The 22,884-nt window shown below is 42.9% G+C and overlaps 1 protein-coding gene across 1 annotated transcript in view; it reads left to right on the forward strand.

The window, feature by feature from the left end:
• The first annotated feature begins 495 nt into the window (after positions 1-495).
• The window catches only part of SLC46A3 (solute carrier family 46 member 3), a 32,861-nt gene continuing 10,472 nt past the window's right edge, over positions 496-22,884 (forward strand). The window contains exons 1-5 of the mRNA XM_075919212.1: positions 496-643; positions 1,856-2,069; positions 15,389-16,262; positions 17,881-17,964; positions 20,430-20,586. Coding sequence (XP_075775327.1) covers positions 1,878-2,069; positions 15,389-16,262; positions 17,881-17,964; positions 20,430-20,586 — 1,307 coding nt within the window. The 5' untranslated portion in view covers positions 496-643; positions 1,856-1,877. The remainder of the gene's footprint in view (positions 644-1,855; positions 2,070-15,388; positions 16,263-17,880; positions 17,965-20,429; positions 20,587-22,884) is intronic.

The raw sequence follows: 22,884 nt of genomic DNA on the forward strand, positions 1-22,884 counted from the left end.
TCTGATTTTTTTGTACCCCCGCAAGCAGCTCCCTCACTGACACGTTTCCAACCCCACATGCAGAGCAGCTGTCTAACTCTCATGCGCTTAAGCGCGGCTTGAGGCCAGAGATTGACCCTCCCCCGCCGCATCCCACTGCCCATCGCCCCCCTCGGGGAACGGAGTGCCCGGGCGCGGATCCAGCCTGAGCTCCCGTAGCAGGCCGGGAGCCGCCCCGGGCTCTGAGCAGCGCGGCCGCCGCCGGGCTTCCCCTGTCGCCTGCTGAGCGCCGGGGCAGTTCTCCGCGCGCAGCGGGCTGCCCTTGGAAGCTGCGGAGGGGACGGGGCAGGGCGCACGCGCTCCCTGGCCGGGCGAGGAAAGGCGGCCGGGGCGGGCTGCGGGGCTGGCAGGTGGCTGCTGTCTCGTCTCCAGCAGGCTGAGCCGCGTGGGGCGGGCCAGGGCGAATGGCACTGGGCTTGAGCAATCGCCGCTCTCCGTGGGACGGGCTCCGGGAGCCGGCACCCAATGAGCGGGGCCCGGTTTGACGTGTCAATGTTTGGGGGCTGTCGGCGTCCCTGCCGCTGCCTGGGCTGGAGCCCTGGCGTGCCAGCCGGCGGGGGATTCGCGACAGCGAGCTGCGGGGGAGCGGGGCGCTGCACAGGAGGTGAGGGGGAGAGCGCCGCCGCGCTGTGGGTTGGGCGGGAGGGGCATCGCTCCTATTCCCCCAGCCAAGCTGTGCGTCCCCACACTGACAGCTCGGGCAGGTACACACTGAGTCAGCAGCGCTCCGGAGCCCCCGCCGGGAGACACACACTGAGCCTACAGCACCCACGGGGGGGGGGGGGGGGAGGACTCTGAGCCCCAGTTTAAAGCACTCCTGCCTTGCCCTGGCTGCTATTTTCATTCCCCAGAGGTGCTCAGGCATATTTAAGATAAGGACACACACATTATCAGACCAAGACATGCCACTTAGGCACTCAGATGTACTCTGGTATCTGAATGCTTAGATGCACACAAACATAAATCTTTGTTAACGCTGAAAATAGTTTTGTTTGGGGGTGGGGCGGGGGTGGTATCACACAGGGCAGAGAGTGATATTGCTACCACTGCTTGTAATTTTGGTCATTTTGCACACCTGGGCCTTGTAATTTTGGTCATTTTGCACACCTGGGCCTTGCATAACACTCTCCGAGAAAGTAGCAACACCTGACGTTTTATTTGGGGAGGGAAAGTATCCACCTTTGGAGTCTCTAAAATGGTAGGATATACAAGTTTTGAAATGATCTTTTGCTGATTAACTACTCTTTGAATTTTATAAAAATACTTATTCTTATGAAACCAGTACTGCCATGAAACATGGCAAAACATAAACAAGGTGCGCAATAATGAGGGGAAAAGAGGACATCACCAACTCTAAAACATTCAGTTCTTTTTAATCAGTTAAATAGTTGACAGGCTAAAACAGGATCTGAATCAAATGTGAAACTCAAATGTGAATCAGATTTTTTGCAACATAAATTGCACAAGAGTCACCTGAGTTTGGTTCAAAACAAAGTGTGAACTCTTCCCTGACTGGCAGAAATGCTGGCACCTCCTTTTTCTCTACGGCGGCGATGGACAACATAAGCTAGTGCATGGGCCGCCTGAGTGGTCCTTCTTCATCTCAGTGGGTCACAAGATTGTCATGACCAATACGGTCTCCAGCATAGGCAACAGTAAAAAAAAAATGTGTTGTGGGTTACATATAGGCCACAAGTTGCCTGTCACTGCTCTTCAGTGTGCAAAACCCCTCGCCTGAATTTTAGTCTATTGAAACACCAGTATGTGTGTTCCTTTTCTATCTGACAGCTAATACATGCTCTTTCTTTCTGAACAGAGAAATAAAGAGAAATCCAGACATGAGGAAGGTTTTGTTAGTGGAACCTGCCATTGCCATTTATGCTTTTGCTTTCTTCTTGACTGTACCGGTGATTCAGCAGTATATTTATCGGAGGATATGGGAAGAAACAAGCAACTCCAGTTTAATGGAAAATACTACTACTACTTACTGTGAACTAAACAAAAGTAATCCAGCCTATATCAAACAGAAGGTAAGGGTTAGGGGGTAGGGTTACCAGGTAGGCTCAAACAAAAAACCGGACACACCGGCTGACCGGGAGGAAGCAGCGGGGTGGGGGTCGGGAAGCAGAGCTGGCGTGGGTTGGCCGGAGATCGAGGGGGGGAGGCGGCCAACGAGAAGCAGAGTTGGTCAGAGGGGGGAGGGTGGAGCAGGGATGGCCGAGGAAAATTGGGGGAAGGGAGGGCAGCCGGCGGGAGTGGGGCTGGCCGGGGGAACTCAGACGGAGGAGGGGAGAACTGGCCACCGGAAGCAGTGCTGGCGGGTGGTCCAGCAAAGCTGCTGGGAAGATCAACCAGCCAGCAGAAGGTAGAACAGGCGGGGGAGGGCATTGGATACAGTGGGGCTGGCCAGGGAAGACAGGGAAGAGAACCAACCGGCCGGCCAGGACGGGGTAGGGGAGCGAATCGGCTGGCGGGGAGCAGGACTGACTCGGGCAGTACAGATCCCAGGGCGCTGCTGTCCCCTGCACAGTCCAGGGAAAGCGCGAGTCAGTCCAGCTACGGCTCCACCACGTGCTTGTCCAGCATGCAGGAGCACGGACCGGGCTGCCCCTCCTCCTCCTCACATGCGACCAGGGCTCCCAGCCACTCACCCCACTCCCGCCAGGCTTCTGTTCGTCGCCCAGCCGGAAAACCAGGAAATACTGGGCATTGCACATGTCTGGTATTTTTTGGATTTTTTTACCGGACAGAGCCCCAAAATACTGGACTGTCCGGTAGAAAACCGGACACCTGGCAACCCTATTAGGGGGTGGGAAAAGGACCAATTAAAACATATTACAAAGGAAAATTTGTAAAGAGTACTAAACAAGTATTTAATTAACAGTGGCTTAATTTTATAAAATGATGATTTCATTAACATATGGTGCCAAAGGTGTGTATAGTGCTTTACAAAAAATCAACTCAGAAGGATGTTCAGTTTCCTCTTTAGCCATTAGAAGTTGAAGGTGCACATTACCTTAGAGTAGCGGTTCTCAACCTGTTTACCGTTGTTGGCTGTATATGCAGCTCTCTGTGTTATGTGCGCTGCATCCACATAATATATATAGCCCTGAGGATGTCACATTGACCTTGGTTGTGTACTGATTGGGCTGCTGGTTTAGGGGTTCTAAACAATGTTCCCTCTAAGGTGAATGTTTGGGCAGCCACCCAGGGGAGATTCAGGTGCTGATTAGCTAAGTGCCCACAGCTTTCATGGCTGCTGCATATGCCTTGATACACACAATAAAATTTATTCCACACATGAAAGGAAAAAAATTACAGGGAACAATGCTCCTAAACCAGGCAAAGGGAATGTTGCAAAACTATAAGTAGCACTTGATGTGAGGGATTTTGCTCAATCCCAGATTTGAATCTCTGGGGTGCTACCATGAAATTATTAATTAGATATTGTGTATTCTCCCTGCTTAAGAGTAGATCATCCAAGTGTACCTAGCCCACTGGCTATATGGTGTTGGGTCAGGATTTACTGTTGAGGTAATAGGTCTCTGGCTCCATCAATGATAATAACCAGAAGGCTGCTTGTATGTGTGTTCAATGATGTGTGGCCTGTTGACTTATTCAGCAGACCTCAAGGGAGCCCCCCCCCCCCCAACATCACACATCAGTTAAGGATCAAAGGTGCCTGGCCAAGTTTATTGTTAAAGTACAGAAATAGTTGTCAGCAGACACTATCAAGTCACTACTCACATATATTTGTAGCAATGGCCTCAGCTCAACCAGTGGGAAACCCCACTATCCCCCCTCCCAAGCTGGACTAAGACTGTTCCCTCTCCCCCAGACACCACTTTATATACAGGTACAAACAAGTTACACATCACTGCTGACACCCTCTGACGCTACTTAGATGCCATCCATCACCCTGTATGTAGTGGTTTGATTAGATCAGGCATGTCCAAAGTCCGGCCCGCGGGCCAATTGCGGCCCGTGTTCCGGTTTAATACGACCCCCCAGGTAATTTGGCAATATCTATCTTTTATGGCCCCCAACGAATCCATATGTATTGAGATGAATACATTGTAAAATCTCAGTTAATGTCAGTTGGTCTAAATCAGTTATAAATATATTTGGACACAACATGTATACTTGGTGTTATGTTCCTGTTCATATTTTTTGAACTTAAAAGTTGACAGACAACCTCTATTACCAATAATATGTAATATACTTTACAATGTTCCTGACATATATTTCAGCTTCCTGGATTTTTTTTTATCTGGCCTTCAGATATGAAAGGCAGAGTGATTTAACACCTGTTTAGATTTGTCATCCATGTGACGAAATGAAAAGTATGCCGTTTGCAATAAACTTTGCATAAAATAGTTAATTTGTGTTTAATTTTAATGGTTCAAAGAATGTCAGGCAAAATGGTCGGCCCTCACGCATGTTCACTTCATCAAATCTGGCCCTCTTTGAAAAAAGTTTGGACACCCCTAGATTAGATCATCTCTATTCATCATGCTGTCATTTTAGACCATTTCCTGAACCTGGGTCTGTATCTGTGTGTGGGGAACAAGGTCTTTTTTGATGAGCTGGTGGTACCATGTGCTTTCAACTTATGACCAGTACCAATTACTTTTCTACATCTAGAGTTGCTAAGTGTCCAGTATTCACCCAGACAGTCCGGTATTTTCGGCTCCTGTCCGCTAAAAAAATTCAGAGAATACTGGACACCTAAAATGTCTGGTATTTTCTGAATTTTTCCCTGCCAGGATGCGAAAATGCCGGGCACCTGGCAACCCTACAAACACTCAGTGTCTGGCTTCACCCCCCCTGAGCTTCCCTCTGGCCCCTAACACCTCCGACCACAGCTCCCATGCTTACCTGGTTCCCCAAGGCTGCCGGCACAAAATGGCTGCCGGCCAAAAAGACCTAGGGCAGGGGTTCCAAACCTGGGGTACATGTACCCCCAGGGGGTACGAGAAGCTTGTCAAGGGAATACGGGGAATATTTGGAAAATGACTAGATTATCCTAATTGAAATATTCCAAAAGTAGTAATGTTAGTGAAAAATGTTGTGGATTCTAGAGTCTAGAATTTATTTCCTTTCATATTGAATAGGGGGTACGGGAAGGTTTACTAAAAGCCAAGGAGGTACGGGGACCAAAAAAGGTTGGGAACCCCTGACCTAGGGGAAGCAATGCTTCCCCTGGGTCTTAGTACTCAACCGCTCCCCTGTTCCTATCCCTGCACTTAAAGGGGACATGCTGTTTTAATGCTGTTTTATTTTAATTTTTTTGGCTTAATAAGTCCTTGGAGTCCTTCCCCCCCCCCTCCCCTACAACTTTGGTCTCTCTCCCCTCTCCGCCTTTTTTTTTCCCTTCAACAGAATTTTTTCCCAATGTTTTTTTTTGGGGGGTGGGGGGTGGGGGGGGGGTTAAGTATTTTTGTTTCAACCATCTGGCAGCCCTTTCTACATCTGGGCCTATTACCCATTAATGTTTTACACTCTCAGCCTGTTTGTGTCAAGTTCTGAGAGTAGGGGCCAGCCTCTTGCTCATAGCTTAGCTTTGCTTTATATTTGCTTTATATTAGTATATTATATAACAATGTTTTGTCCATTTTTCGATAGGCCTCCAACCAGGCCTGTGCTACATAGACTTATGTTTCAGGTCCTCACCTTACTACACCATATAGCACATTGTTGTCAATGTTAACTCCATTGGACTTGCTCAGAAGAATAGCTCAGACTTCCTACCATGACAATGAGTTCTTCCTCATTTGATAGGAGACTAGTCAGCTAAGGAAATAGTTAAAAGATGGCAAAGGTGAATTTTTGCCATAGGACTCTTTTTTTCTTAGTCAGATCAGCTAATGTAGGCCACTTATACCACCCATTAATCCCGTTTAGTATTGCTTACTTGGCTTCTACCTCCCAAATACAATCCTATGGGAGTCAGAGTCCAGTAGAAGCATAAATAGTTCTTCCTGGCTAACTCCACATATGGACTTTCAAATAGCAGAAAGCAGCTGTGCATGATCCACAGTTGCAAATAGAAGAGACCCCTGCAGCTTCCTGGTGATTTGGAGTAGGAAGCACTTTTAAGCAATCTGTTTATCAGTGTAGAGATACTAGTAGGCACTGATCACTAGCTCTACAGCATATAACTGAATACAAATACACTCAAAAAACCTGACATGGGGCTATTAAGACCTAGCACACATTTCTCTTGCAGCATCATACAGCAGGAGAGCTAGGGGCTGAGCTGGAATAACTTTTAGCACACAGGAGGGAGAGAACACATGAATTCTCCACTCAAGAGTGCAACATGTGGCTGAGGGAGGAAGAGAGTCCTTTTCTGAGGGGGAAGAGAGGCTTCCACTGCAAGTCCATCTGATATTTAAATAGCTTAACCTGAATCAGAATGCATGGCCTCCTGAGGTTCTTGTGAAGTGGAAGGTTGTGATTGCTTTTGGCTAAATCAAGGTGTTTTGACCCACATCTGTAAAGAAATTCATGTCTTACTGTGATCTTCAAACCCATTTGTTCAGCTGCAGCCCAACACTGTAGACAGCTAATCTCAAAGCACCTACATTTTCACTGTAAAAGCTTTCTAGGTGTTGAAGTTTTTTCCTCTGGTCTGTACATTGATTCCTCAGGCAGGTGACCTGACACCTATTTTATGCCTAAGCCCCAGAGTAATTTTCAAACCAAGTGAAGGTAGGTGTTCCCCTGCCAACTAGCATGCTCTGAGCATTCTTAACTCTGCACAAAATAGCCAGGAGGAGGAGGAGGCCTCTCTTTATAGCCTTTAGCTCAGTGGCTAGGGTACTAACTCCAGGAACCAGAGATTATTTCAATTCCTCCCCTCTGCTTTGTGAGGAGAGAGGATTTGAATAGAGGTCTCTCACTGAGCTATGGGATATTCTGAGGTGGGTCTTTTTTGCTGAAGCTATTCTACTTTGTATTTAACAGTGAAGTATTAATGGGGCTAAAGACAGTGTGAGAATGTACTGACTTTTGTGAATCATATTACAGGTACCTACCGCTCCTCATAAATTGAATAGGGAATGTAGGCTCCTAATTCAGTGTTTGTGAATTCCAGTAGTTTTTTTCCAAGGCACCTAAAAAGTAGGTTTGTAGATCTGGGCTTTTTGTCCTAATAGTCTTTATATATCACTCATAAGAGGTATTTCGTTGAGTGTGATCTCTTGCTGCATGCTGTGTTTTAGGTAGGTGAATTTTGGCATCTTGTGACACTTTCTCAAGATGTCCAGAACCATATTACCCCTGCCTCAGTCAGAAATAGACTTGCAGATGCTATCTGTCTTTCAGTTTCCTAGTACACATGGTCAGTTAGCCACCAAAATAAACTCCTCAGAACTTTGCCTGCAGGTTAAGTCTTAGTGCACCTCCATTCCCAAATTCTCAGCAAGCATCCCCCCCATAGTGTACAGCCACAGTAGTAATTATTACTGGGTAAATAAGTAATTACTGGGTAGGTAAGAGATAGTGTGCACACAGCTGGATGGTTGCACCAGATCAGGTCCTATATAGCAACATAGCACTGTAATTGTTTGTTAACAAAGAACAGAGATTCCCAGATTCAAATGAGTCTTGAGAAATACTAATGGAAACAAAAATGGTTACAAACAGAAGTATAACACACTTTATAGAGATTAAAATGTAACAGTCTACAACCCTTGTCTAAAGTAATTTCTCACCCTCAAAGTCTTTCTACAGTGCTTGCTGATTTTTAGTCAGTCTAAAATCTATTCCTTCACAAATCACCCCCTGCACTAAGAGTGTTCCCCAATGAAAAGAATAATGGGAATGGTCCTTGCACCCCCTTTACAGTCCAGTAAAACTTTGAAAACATTCTTGGGGTTTGTTCTCCACTTGTTTTATATCTCTCTTGTCCCCAGTCAACCTGTTTTTCCTGTTGACTTCACATGCAAATATAGCTCCCATTGTTTTTGTTTCAGCATGCTTAATAGCCATTTCTGTCATACGTAAATCTTCCCTCCTAGAAGAAACCTCTTTCTCCTTTTGTTTGATTACAGACTTTAAAGTATATTATCAGTGGATATATATTGTTTCTCAAAGTATTACTTTGCACACTTCACAATGATATTAAAGGCCAGTGTGCCACTCGCTTCATGTCATACATCATACAATATTCTTTATGTATAATTACTGTTTCATCAATATGTTAGGTGTAGTGAGTGTGTGAGCCCTAATTAGAGTTGCTGAAATTGGAACAGTGAACTCTTTGCCAGTTGACATTGAGGGGTTCTTAGTGTCACATGTAGGGTATAGCTATACTACATACCTTACACTGGCACAGGTGTATCTCTGCAGCTTCACTGCTGTTCTGGCTCCCACATAGAAGCTCTATGCCCACAGGAGATAACTTTCCTGTTGACATAATTAAGCCCCCGTCCCCGTGAGCGGCAGTAGCTATGTTGATGGGAGAGCATCTGCTGACATGGCACTGTCCATATTGTTGCTTTTGTCAGTAAAACGTATGTTCGTCAGGGTCTGGGCTTCTCTTCACAAAAAAAGACAAAAGTTTTACTGACAAAAGTGCGAGTGTAGACATAGCTATATTCTGTCATATTGTTTTCATTAGAGCCGCTACAAAACCCACACGTGAAGAAAAATCTTCTTGCTACAGATTTCTAATATGAACATTTAAACTTCACAAAAACTTAGTTTGAGTCTTTTTGTAGTTGACATTTGATGGAGAGCCCCTGAAATCCAGTCTGATTTTCAAAATATTATAGTACATGCTTAGAAAAGTAAAACTTTAATATTTGGGGGTGGGAAACAAGGAGCAGAGATTGTGAAAAAATCAAAGGTAAAACAGGAAAACAAAAGGGTCATCAGTAAGCACCTGAAGATTGGCTAGTTAAAATAAAGCAGATAAGGATCAAAGCCTTTAGATGGGGGGGTTACTAACACAGGAATCTACACAAAGAGCTGTTTGCACCTTCATTGAATGTTAGATTGGTAATGGCCCAGCCACCCTTTATCCCCATTGAGTCCATTAGCATGACACTTGAACTTGCAGATGAACTGTAATTCCAACATTTCCCTGTGTATTTGGCTGGTAGAGTTTGTTTGTGACAAGACGGCCACCTAGAGATCTTTTAAAGAGTGATTAGGTAGATTGAAGTGATGTCCAACAGGTTTGTGTATGTTCCCTTTACATATATCTGATTTATGTCCATTGATTCTTTCTCGTAGGGACTGTCCAGTCTGTCCACTATACATAGCAGTGGGACATTGTTGACATTTGATGGCATAGATCAAATTACTGGATGTGCAGTTGAATGATCCCTTGATTTGGTGGCTTACGTTGTTGGCTCCAGTAATGAATTCGCTTGGCAGTGGGCAGAGTTGGCACTGCTGCTGATTGCAGGGCTTGGTTCCTGGAGGCTTATGATGTGGTTGTGTAGCATGATTACTGGAAATAATTTGTTTCAGGTTGGGGGCTTGTCTGTAAGCAAGAATAGGCTTTTCCCCAAAGATTTCTGAGAGTGAGGGATCATTTTCCAAAATGGGTTGCAGATTGTGTATAATGTGTTGGATGGGTTTGAGTTGTGGACTATAGGTAATAACACATGGAATTCTGTTCTCCCTTTTGAGTCTGTCTTGAAGTAGTTCATGTCTGGGTACTTTTTTGGCTCTGTCAATCTGTTGTTTCACTTCTCCAGGTGGGTATTTCAGTTATACGAATACTTTATAAAGATCCTGTAAGTGTTTGTCTTTGGGATTAGAGCAAATCTGATTGTATCTTAGGGCTTGGCTGTATACAATAGATTGAAAAACGTGTCTGGGATGGAAGCTGGAGCATGAAGGTCAGTGTAGCGATCGGAGGGTTTCTGGTATAGAGTGGTGGAGATTTGTCCATTATTTAATGTACGGTAGTGGCGTTATTGTGTGGACTGGTCCAGGCTGAGGTTGATGGTGGGATGGAATCCTTGTGAAATTCTTCAAGAGTCTCTGCTTCATTTTAACTGGCCAATCTTCAGGTGCTTACTGATGACCCTTCTGCCTTCCTGTTTTTCCCTTTGATTTTTTTTCATAACCTCTGCTCCTTGTTTCCTGCCCCCCCCCTTTCTTTTTTTCTTCCCCCTTTTCCCCTACTTATTTTGGGTCTGCACATCCTAAACTCAAAACTCCAGTCATCTGAAGAAGTGGGCGGTGCCCACGGAAGCTCATGATAGCATCTACATGTTTTGTTAGTCTATAAAGAGCTATCAGACCAGTTTTTGTTTTTTAAGTTTATCCTGTATAGACTAACTCAGTTACCCCCTGAAGTTTATATTCACTGTACTTGGATAACTCCTTTCAGGACAATGGGTCTCCAGCAAGCAGAATCTTGTCTTAAAGAATTTTTCTGTTGCGTAGGCCCTACTGGTTTTCGATTTTCATTATTCCAGTACTACAGGTAAACTCTGAAATAATCATGGTTTTGTCTGTCTGCTTGTGTTTTATACCACATTTATCACCGTAGCATCTGAGCATGAAATCCTTGCTCCATTGATGTAAAGGGCAAAATCCCCATTGGCTTCAGTAGAGCCAAGATTCCACAATGAGAGAGAATTCTATCTACAAGTGTGTGAAAATAGTTGGCTGAGAAATTTAAACTCCAGAGACTTAGCTGAGATTACATTTGCACCATGTGTTGTGAATTTTCCTAGAGAGTCCAAGTATTAGTGACTTTTACACACAGATGCCCTCAATTTTGCTGTTGTGTTCCTCAAATTCTGTTTCTATCATCCTCTCAGGGAAGAGACAAATTATTCTCTCTGTTCATCTTGTGCAGTTCCTTTGAAAAGCCTCTTCTGGCCCCACAAACAATCTCAATAATGTCAGGGCAAAATGAGAAAAATGTAAGATGACAGGAGAGCATTTGGGTTCTATAAAAATACATAAGATATCGTCAAAGATAGATAAGGCCTTTCTGGCACTTGGATTCATTATCTTATAAGCTTTGGGAAAATGCATTCATTTTATAATTAATTAAAAAGAGATTCAGAATTCACTTGAATGAAAGCTGGTGCTTTCTGATTACTGGACTGAACAAAACCTCTTTTAACTGAGTGCAGAGGCGTTCCATTGAAACATTATTTATCATCCAATGCATGCAGTATCCTTTGCTAGTATGTAACGTTCTTTAATTATATTATCCACTATCAATTTGTCCTATACTGGCCGTTATTCAGCTTTAGGCACAACATTCCTCACTTGACTTAATCTTTATTTAAGTCAAGGGTTTTTTCATTTTCATTCATTTAATTTTGTATCCTATGATTTGTTTTTTCTGTGTAATCATAATTTAGAGTACAGAGGATTTGCAGATTAACAAAATAGGGCCAGATTCTCAGCTACTCTAAATCTGTGTTGTTCATTTATTTCAATGGAGCTGTGTTGGGTGAAACAAGCTGAGGAGTTGGCCCATAATTTTTTATGTTCATTTTCATTTACTTTACAAACTGGCCATTGATCATGTTTATGCATTCTAAATATGAATGACATATGTTCCCCCTTGCCCTCTGTGCTTGGAGTAGATCCGCTTGTGCAAACCAGGGCAAGTCCAGCGAAATTAATGGAGATGCGTAATTTACAGGACCTGAGCATCTGGCCTCCTTTTTCACTTGTGTTGGGCACGCACACATGCATGCACTCACACACACACACATCATTTTTCTTTTCTTATTTAATGTTATTAAGGGTGTTGAGGTTTGGGCTGTCATACCTGTATGAGTTTTAGACTGTTTTATGTTATGGATTACTCAATATTCTGAGCAGTCCTGTGTGAGATGGATGACATGGGGCAATCTTGTAAAGTACCATTTTATTACCTGTATTGGCATTTATTTCTATTATGCTCATCACTATGTTACTGGAGTGCCAGCTGTCGTGAAGAAACGTTGTATACAAGATGGAGCATCATGCATCATAGGGTCCCGTTAGCTTCTTAACTGTGCCAAATGTGCTACTCATTAATTTATTATTCTGCCTTCATAACTGCAGTTAATCCTTCTCTCACAGGATGCCTGTGTTGTTTGTTATCCCCTTTTGACTCAGGCTGTTGATTCCCATCCCCTTGCTGCTGTCTTTGCAGAACAAGTAGTTTCCCTATCCATGCTCCTCTTTTCCTCTTTAGGATAATCCCTTCTCCCCTTTCAGGATGCCTGTCTTTCCTTTGCACCGCTGCACTCTGTACACAGGGCCCTTTCATCCCTTGACCCTTTTTTTGTGCTTATCAGGTGGCTTCCTTCCTCACTCTCTAGGCCCCAGCTTGCTCTCTGTTCTCAAACAGAAACTAGATGGAAACAGCAGAAAACCCATTTCTCTGGCTCAAAACCTGTTAGGGGGAATTTATTAAGGACCAAAGCATGAGCCTACATTTTGACCTGGTTACAGATCCAGGTTATCAAAGCCCCTCAGAGTAGCAGTAATGTAGGCAGAAAGGCCATGACAATATGACTTCGGAGACAGCTGGGCTGCCATAAGGGCATGGGATAAGGCAGGCCAGAGAATAGAATAGGGGGCTTGCCTTTCCTGTGAACACCTGAGCCTTGGTTGTCTTAAGATCTACTGAATTTTCTTCAGGATCTTAGACTATCCTGAGTGGGCTTGAAGCACCATCCATCTTACCCACTCTGCAAGTAAACAAAGGCCAGCACCACCACTTCATGATACTTTGGAAGCTCCAAGTGAACTTTCAGAGTTATTTTAGTCCTTTTTTACACTAGAGTTGCTGGGCACAGGGCTGTGTCAACTCACAGGGCCATGGACGAACAGGATAATGGATTTGCTTCAACAGGGATAGTTTGTTTTATTAGTCTCACTATGTCACTGCTACTACAGAGTTAAGGATGCTGAATTGTTGTTATACAGATATTACAGGGTGCACATTAGCAAGCACTATAGAGCAATGCAATGCATATAAGAGTAAAAGGCACTTGGAATGCTTATGTCCCTTCTACTGTGGGGAGTCCCATTCCTGATCCTCACTTCAAAGGCCACGGTTGACGTGGCTCCAGCTGGGAGAAGGGGAATTCAGGGTACCCTCCGAGGTCTAGGTACAGGAATTCCCTCACTATTTATATCACAGTTGTTTACTGGGTGTGCAAGTACTGGTCCCATGCCACTCTTAGCATTTTCATGAAGTTGAAATTGAGGTTGATGTGATTTATTCCTCACTACATTCCCAGCTCAGCTGCATGGGCTCCGGTCGATAAGGGCCATCTGGTGTTTGCATTTGCAGGGATCAAGACTGTACGAGGCGCTGTACTCCAAGGATGAAAGCTTTCATCCCGGCTCTCTGGGCTGCAGGCCCTGTGTATGGCTTCTTATATGACAGGCTACTGGGACTTTGGGCATGGGGTCAGGAGCAGGAACTCCGGGTGCAGGCCAGGCCAGCAGCTGGGACTCTATGCGGGGGCAGAAGTGGAGTCGTGGGCATGGGCTGAGGGTGCTGTCACACCCTATGTACTCCCAGTTCTTATACCTATGAGTACTGGAAATGTTTTATGTCCCCCCCCCTCCAGTTTCTCTTCTCCATACTAAGCAAGTCCATTTTTGTCAGTCTTTCTTCATAGGTCATGTTTTATAGGCCTTTAATAATTTTTGTTCCTCTCCTCTGGACTTTCTCCCATTTGTCCACATCGGTCCTGAAAACCCAGACCGGGACACAGTATTTCAACTGAGGCCTTATCAGCACAGAGTAGAGTGGAGGAAATGATTTCTTGGGTCTTGCTTCTTGGGTCATATGATACTATGTGATAATATGAAGTACTAGAAGATTTACCCAACATTGCTTGGGTCCTTAACTGAAATAAGTTTTATTTTTCTTCATTTAAATAATTTTTCTGGGTTGTCTCTGGGGCTGAGGGGTTCAGTATGCAGGCTGCCCTGGGGAGAGAAGACAACCCCAGCCCTCTCTCACCATAGCAGCTTGAGGCCAGGTGAGAAGCACCTGTCCATGGCCACTTCAGCTGTAGTAGGCACAGTTAGTATAGGGGTGCATGTCCCCAGAGGTATGGAGGCAGACAGACAGACAGACACACAAACAGACGAACTCATTGAAATACATAGTAGATAACTTCCCTTTCCTCCACCCCGTCTGCTGCTGGCTTAATGGAGTTATAGCTGTCCTGGTCCCCTTGCTGCTCATTCTGCAATATAACTCCTTCCTGCCAGACCCCTCCCTTTTCATTTTATGACAAACAATCAAATTCCAGGTCTAGCCCATTGTCCTGGCATGACTAAATTCTTACCTAGCTTTAAGTTATGATAAGAGGAAGCTACATCCAGATGTGGTAGTCCTAGCTCTTACCATTTAAGAGGAGTTCTTGAACAAACAGACTCGTGGATGGACAGACAGATAGACAGACACACATTTCTAAAATATATAGTAAAAAGAAGATAGATGTGCCAGGTTATACTGTATAGCATAAAACTAATCGTACTCAGATTTACGAACATCACAATTGCAAACTGACTAGTAAACTATACACCTCATTTGGAACTGGAAGTAAGGAATCAGGCAGAGCAGAATCAAAATTTAAGAAAGAAAATACAGTACAGTACTGCGTTAAACACAAACTTCTAAAATATAAAGAGAATTTTTTTAAAAATTGACAAGGTAGGGAAATGGTTTCTGTGCTTATTTAATTTAGAGTCAGATAGTTAAAAGACACATTTTTCTTCTGCATAATACATTTCCAAAGCTGTATTAAATCAATGTTCAGTTGTAAAATTCTAAAAAAACAACCATAACATTTTTCCAAGTTATGAATAGTTCAGAGTCACGAACAATCTCCATTCCTGAGGTGTTTGTAATTCTGAAGACCTACTGTCTCTCTTTTATATGCATCATTATTTATTGAGGTAGCATAGATAAATAAAATAACAGTTCAGAGCCAGATTCTGATCCTGCTTCTCTGCACTAAATTTCATATTTCAATAGAATTATTTGTGGAGTAAGATGCTACTTCTTTTGAGTAATGGAATCAGCATCTGGCCATAAAGAAGTAGTAATTTTATCACAACTTCACTAAGAGTGGAAGCAGATCCAATGTCCATTTGCTGAAGGTATCACAGAATAGAGGCCTGAATTTGCAAATGCATACGCACAAAAGTAGGCTTGTTGACTACATTGGGACTACTCATCATGTAAGGACTAGTTGCCTAAATGATAGTGTTCAGGATGGTGCCCTAAGTCAAAATACAACAAGAGGTGTGACAAATATTGAGGGAAGGGAAAGGGAGCACAAAGGTTAACCAGTAGAATTTTTTGGGCACATAACTACTTCATTTTTTTTTCCATTTGCAGGAAGTCCAAGAAAAGACCTCTCTTTTTCTCATGGAGATGGACTTAACTAGCACAGTTCCCAGCATTTTGGTTGCCATTATCCTTGTAGCTGATGGGGATCGCCATGGACGCAAAAAATCTTTAGTTCTGCCTTCAGTGGGAGGTCTTATATCCAACATTCTCCTCAGTGCATTATCATATTTCTCCCTGTCCCACTCTATTTTTTTTGCAATTTCATTTTTTGGTTCACTGTTTGGAAGCCTTGCAACTTTCATTGGAGGAGGCTTTGCCTTTATAGCTGACCTATGTAAGGAAGAGAAGCAGAAAACTATACGCATAGCTGCGGTTGATTTGATTTTTGGACTTTCTTCTGGATTAGCAGGACTGACTTCTGGCTACTTCATAAGGGGATTAGGCTTTCCATGGACATTTGGGGTTGCTTCTCTGCTTCACCTTATTAATATTTTCTATATTATATTTTGGCTAGAGGAAACAGTACGTGTATCAGAATTCCAGCAAAACACATCAGTATCTTGTATAGAAGGTCTTAAAGAAACATTTTCTGGAGTGTACATGCTTTTTAAAGCTTCCACTTGTAAAAAACGAACTTTAATCATTGTCTTGCTTTTTACCTTCATGATGTATTTTTTTACCTGGATTGGTGGGAGTTCTCTTTTTACGTTGTATGAATTGGATGAACCACTCTGCTGGAATGAAATCTATATAGGATATGGAGCGGCTACATTCACTTCTATTTCTCTGACCAGTTTTTTAGGAGTTTATTTGTTTTCACATTGTCTCAGGGACATCTATATTGTCTTCATTGGGATGTTTTCTTACATTGGAGGAATAGTCATGGCTGCTTTTGCCAAAACTACACTGCTCATGTTTTTAGGTGAGTTCAAAAGCAGGTCCTTTTGATTCATGAAATATGTGAAAATTGTTATCATATATATAGTAGCCCAGTGTCTGTGAGTCTGTAACCCAGACGTACACAGCCATGCTCCCTGACTGTGTATGTCAGCGCCCTGCTCCCCTTCCCTTCCCGCCGGGACCCAGCTGAGCGGCACAGCGCGAGCGCCGCTCAGCTGGGCCCCAGCGAGGGAACAAGTAGAGGCAAGTGGCCGTTTGTGGTCCGCGCTCTCCCCGCTGGGGCCTAGCTGAGCGGCGCTTGTGCTGCGCCGCTCAACTGGGCCCCGGCAGGAGGAGAAGGGGGCCGGGGCGCCGACGTACACAGCCAGGGGGTGTGACCGTGTACATCACCGCCCCCCCTTCTCCTCCTGCCATGGCGCTGAGTGCTGCGCTCCTCAGCCGGGCCGCTGTGGGGGAGGAGAAGAAGGGGCGGTGATGTACATGGCCAGGGGGCTGGGCCGTGTATATCACGGCCCCGCCCCTCCTCCCCTGTGGCGGCCCAGCTGAGCGCGCAACACTCAGCAGAGCCACCACGGAGGGAGGGGAAGGGGGGAGGCGGTGATGTACATGGCCAGGGGGCGGGGTGGTGTACATCACCGCCCCCCCCCCTTCCCCTTCTGCTGCAGTGCTCAGCTGAGTGCTGCGCATCTCAGCTGGGCTGCCGGGGAAGCCAGCAGCACAAGGGGCCGTTTGGGCTCCCCCATGGCGGGAGGAGGGGAAGGGGGGGGTGGGGCGGTGACGTACACGGCCCCGCCCCCTGGCCGTGTACGTCACTGTCCCACATCCCTCCCTCCCGGCAGCCCAGGGGGAAGGGGAAGGGGAGCAGGGAGAGATGGAGGGGAGAGAGAGGCAGGAGGAGGAGGAGAAGAGAAAAGGGGAGAAGAGAAAGAACGAGACGGAGAATGAGGAAGGAGGCGGAGGAAACCTGAGAGAGAGAGGGGGAGGCAGTAGGAGGAGAGAGAGCGAGCTCAGGAGAAAATCCCGTCTTATGACGGGCTAATTGGCTAGTATACTATATAATTAAGCCATCTTATCCTTTAAAAGAAGCTAAAGATATTTTAAAAACAACAAAAAAAGTAATGTTCTATCGAATTTGTATTAGATTTTAAATGTGAATTCAAAAATGAAAAATGTGACGAATGAAAATACTGCTTTATGGCTTTTTTGCTTTTAATATCATGTATATACACTGGGTTTATGAATGTTTCTCTGCTAAGATCATTTAAGATAATTGTGTTATAGTATAATAGTACAGTATAAACTAGCAAAACATGTAGATGGTATCATGAGCTTTCGTGGGCATCTGAAGAAGTGGGCTGTGCCCATAAAAGCTCATGATACCATCTACAAGTTTTGTTAGTCTATAAAGTGCTACCAGACCATTTGTTGTTTTTTAAGTTTATCCTGTACAGACTAACTCAGCTACCCCTTGAAGCTTCAGTATAATAGTAATTATAGTTTGAATCATCTATCACTTTTACTATTTGGGACATTTGACACATAAAAATGCTATTAGAACATTTAAAAAACATTGTAGTTCACCTTTAAATTCTAAAAATGCTATTATTTGAGTGATTCATGATAATTATATTGTTTTGCAGTGAGGGTGCCCTCTCTCCTATGTTTTATGCCCATTCCAGTTCTACGGTCTATGTTGTCGAAAGTGGTTCTGGCTAGTGAACAAGGTGAGTTGAATTTGTTAAATAAATGAAGTCATTAGGCAAATAGGCCTATTTAGAACAAATGGGCTCTAACTTATAAAATGTTTATAACATATATGTGTGCAGAGGTTACATTTCTTTGCTTGTACTAGCTTTTTAAAGTAATATTTTAATTTCAGATTCTATCTATTATCACAATACTTTATTTTAATAGAATTCTAGTAGCTTTTGTTTTGTTTAAAAGTTAACATAAGCAAGATTAGATGTTAACACCTGGTCAGAATTTCTCTATGGAAAAATATTGGTTGGCACTTGAGTTCAAAAACAGTGACCCCCTGGAAACTTGAAGTGAGGTTAAAAGTGAAGATCTGTTATACAGTTTTGTTATAGCATTTGACAAGTGCAAGTTTTCACATTCAGAAAAAAAAATACATCTTGTCTTTAGTTAGCCTTTACAAGTTATATTTAGATTGGTAAAAAATGAATGGTCAAAGTTCAAAACACTTGAAAGACTGAAAAGAATCAAGAACACTGATAGAGAGTTGTTCACCACTACCTTACGGTAAGTAGTAAGTTTCCCAAATGACAAGACACTAATTCTTACCTATATGAAATTATGTATGTTTAGATTTCAAATGGAAACCACTGGCTACAGCTATATTGCTTCCTTCTTGCACAAAAGCCTATGCAAATGAAGTGCAGATTAGCATATTGCCATGCTTCATTTGAATAATTAATTAGGGGTTATTTTTGCGCAAGAGGCTTTTGCACAAAGAGGAGCTGAGTAGATGGCTCCTTTTCCACAACCCCCCCCTTGCACAAGAGCTGTTCTTAGACGTAGCCACTTTGTATAGAGAGGTACAAAAACCAAGCTTGCTATTCTGCAAGGTTTTCATTGATGTTTAGTTTAAAGATGGTAAGGAATGGCTTATTGTTTGAAATATGTGTGCACCATAATCTGTGATTTTGCATTTATTAAAAGATTGGATCCAAGATAAAACAGCATAGCACAGAGTAACACCAAGTCAGAAGCAGAAACTCCACCAAAAACAAGGGCACAAAATCAATCAGAAATGCAGTTGGAAGTGTAGAATAAGTAAGAAATGCAAACAGAAGCAATATTCAGTTCCGAACTCCAAAACACAAGTCCAACATCTCTCAGCTATCCCTGTAAATAATCTCCCTACCAAGAGACAAAGATGAGCTTGAAAGTGCCAGTTCATTTATAGCACAAGAGTTCTCTTGAGCTATTAAATATTTATAATATATTTAGCAAAACAAAGGTGTTTTTATTTGTACTCTTTCTAATCATTCTAATTGGCAAGAAACAACAAATGAGGAACTTTCTTTCAGGGATTGCCTGTACTTGAATGGCTTGATGCAGGAGACAATATGCCTTGTAGTGATTGGCTCAAAAAGCTCATTCTATTTAGCTTAACAAAGAGATGATTAAGGGTTGACTTGATTGCAGTCTAGTTGTATCTACATGGGGAACAAATATTTAATAATAGACTCTTCAGTCTATTATTGACTGAAAAAGGTATAACAAAATCCAATGGCTGGAAGTTGAAGTTAGATGATTCAGTCTGGAAATTAAGCCTACCTTTTTAACAGTGGAAAACCTTTTAACCATTGGAATAACTTGCCAAGGGTCATGGTGGATTCTCCATCACTGGCAATTTTTAAATCAAGACTAGATGTTTTTGCTAAAAGATCTGTTCTAGGAATTATTCGGGGGGAAATTCTGTGTTATACAGGGCATCGAACTAGTTAACCACAGTGGTCCCTTCTGGCTTTCTGAACTAGGAATTTATGAATTTGTGACCTCTTTAGCTTAATTATTATGGTTATTTTAGCTATATTGGTGCCATAAGCATTCATAATGCTGTGCCATGGGCAAGCATGCCGAAAGAAGACTTCCTTTCCTAAAGAGTATACAATCTAAAGGGATGTTGTGGAGGTAATATAATACAAAAAGTATAGACTGAGGTAGTGTGGGATTTTTTTTTAATTTTATTTTTGGAAAGGCAGAAGGAGGATAGAGGCATCTGCTTTGAACAGACCCTTGTTGAACATTTGCTGGAAGCTGTTCAACATATAAAGGGTTCGCATGAAAAAACAACAAAATTGGGAAAAGATAGATATAAAGAAAAAAGTAGATAAGGTAGCAGGTGGAGTTGCACAGAACTCTGCAAGTGAAAATCAGTTGTTTGGACTTGATATGAAAGAACAGAAAGGAGTTACAGGGGAAGAGTGGTAGTAAAGATAATCTCCATTGACAACCTGCTTTGGTCACGTAACAATTTTGAAGATAGTGCCCTGTAAATCATTCTAACTGTGATGCTGTATAGTAATTGTAGGATGTGGAACTGCAAGTGTCGTGGATCTTTTGTTTTTTTATTAATCCTTTTCTCTGATCAAAGTGAATGACTTTTGTTTCAATACTTGGAGAACACTGTATTGTTATCCAGATATTTTTATGTTAACAGGTGCTGTGTTTGCTTGCATTGCCTGCTTAGAAGTTATGACTGGTGCCTGTTCATATGCAGTCTTTAATAGTCTCTATGCAGCCACTGTAGCTTGGTTTCCAGGCTTCAGTTTCCTCTTCTCAGCTGGTCTTTGTATAATTCCACTGGCTGTCCTGTGGTAAGTATATATAATACGGATTTTTTACTGCAGTAGAAATATATTTATGTATGAAGTGAAGTTGAGTGGCTTATTGGATATATGTTGCCTCTCACTTGTTAGCTGACTTGGCTCCATATTTAAGTCCAACCTGAGTTTCCTAATGTTGGATTAAATTCTATCCCTGGATGCGTGTGAGTGAGTCTGGTGCATGTGAGGGCAAAATTGGGGATAAAATGAGGGTTATCAAGCTGTATGAATGCAGGGAGCCCAATTGTATAGTATAGTCTTGCTAATGAGAGTTATCCCATTGAAAATAATGGGAGCATTTTCATCCAGGTCCTTTGGCCTTGATCCTGCAGCATTAAAAATGAATAGTGTGGGATGAAGCCCTATGTGGGTAAATCTCCATGCATATAAGAAAAGTTGGGGTTAAAGGACAGTTATATAATATTTGCCCACACTCAACCAGCTATATTTCAGTAACATTCAGGACAAATTCCTTGGGTGTTCAGAATATCTAAATTCACTTAGACTCATAGATTTTAAGGTCAGAAGGGACCATTATGATCATCTAATCTGACCCCCTGCACAGTGCAGGCCACAGAATCTTACCTACTCCTCCCAGAATAATCCTCTCACTTATATCTCAGATATTGAAGCCTTCAAATACTTTGAAGACCCCAAGATGCAGAGAATCCTCTAGCTGTGATCTGTACCCCATGCTACAGAGGAAGGCGAAAAACCTCCAGGGCCTCTGCCAATCTACCCTGGAGGAAAATTCCTTCCCGACCCCAAATATGGCGATCAGCTAAACCCTGAGCATGTGGGCAAGACTCATCAGCCAGACATCCAGAAAGTTCTCTATAGTAACTCCTATCATCCCTCCATTGACCTATTCCCACTGATAATGAATGGACAATTAGTTACCAAGATCCTGTTATCTCATCAAACCATCCCCTTCATAAACCCATCTAGTTTAATCTTGAAACCAGATAGATCTTTTGCCCCCACTACTTCCTTTGGAAGGCCGTTCCAGAACCTCACTCCTCTAATGGTTAGAAACCTTCGTCTAATCTCAAGTCTAAACTTCCTACTAGCCAGCTTATATCCATTTGTTCTTGTGTCCACATTGGTATTAAGCTTCAATAATTCCTCTCCCTCCCTGGTATTTATCCCTCTAATATATTTAAAAAGTGCAATCATGTCCCCCCTCAGCCTTCTTTTGGTTAAGGTAAACAAGCCAAGCTCCTTGAGTCTCCTTTCATAAGACAGGTTTTCCATTCCTCGGATCATCCTAGTGGCCCTTCTTTGTACCTGTTCCAGTTTGAATTCATCCTTCTTAAACATGGGAGACCAGAACTGCACACAGTATTCCAAATGGGGTCTCACCAATGCCTTGTATAATGGCACTAACACCTTCTTATCCCTACTGGAAATACCTCGCCTAATACATCCCAAGATCGTATTAGCCTTTTTCACGGCCATGTCACAATGGCGGCTCATAGTCATTTTATAATCAACCAGGACTCCGAGGTCCTTCTCCTCCTCCGTTACTTCCAACTGATGTGTCCCCAGCTTATAACTAAAATTCTTGTTATTAATCCCTAAATGCATAACCTTACACTTCTCACTATTAAATTTCATCCTATTGCTATCACTCCAATTTACAAGATCATCCAGATCTTCCTGTATGAAGATACTTGATATTCTCTCTAATATAAACAACTCATCTGAAACATTTGAAACATCAATGAAAATGAATGGAATTGACAAAGCCACTCTCCCAGTTCACAGAAAGTTAAATATTTACTAACAGGGATAGTACAGTGTTAACCTTTTAACCTCAAACCTAGACTTTACCTCAAATGCCTTTTGTTCTGGACTTGCAGATCAGAACAGTGAGACATTAAGAACACTGCAGATTTGAGGGCCTTTCAACCTTTCCAAACCTTGGACCTGATTCATTACTACATCACTCCAGTTTTATGCCACTCTAATTAAATTGAATTGCCCTGTCTTTAAACTGGAGTAATGTATCATTGATGCTGACCTAATAGGTTTAATGGGGCTGGAAGAGAATGGGTCTCGTCATGGAAGTGGAGAGTATTTTAGAATAAAATAGTAAAATAAAGACACTGAGGTTCTTAGATACTGTGATAATGGAGGCCAAATGAGTACCTCAGATACAGAGAGCTATAACACAATCTATAATTTCAGGTATAACAAGGACAGTTCCTTTCAGAACAACGTTTCTGAACAAATGGTCATAGGCACATACCAGTAAATTAATCCATCTTGGATTCAAGGACTATAGAA

Source organism: Pelodiscus sinensis, chromosome 1, assembly GCF_049634645.1.
Source record: "Pelodiscus sinensis isolate JC-2024 chromosome 1, ASM4963464v1, whole genome shotgun sequence".
Lineage (NCBI taxonomy): Eukaryota > Metazoa > Chordata > Testudines > Trionychidae > Pelodiscus > Pelodiscus sinensis.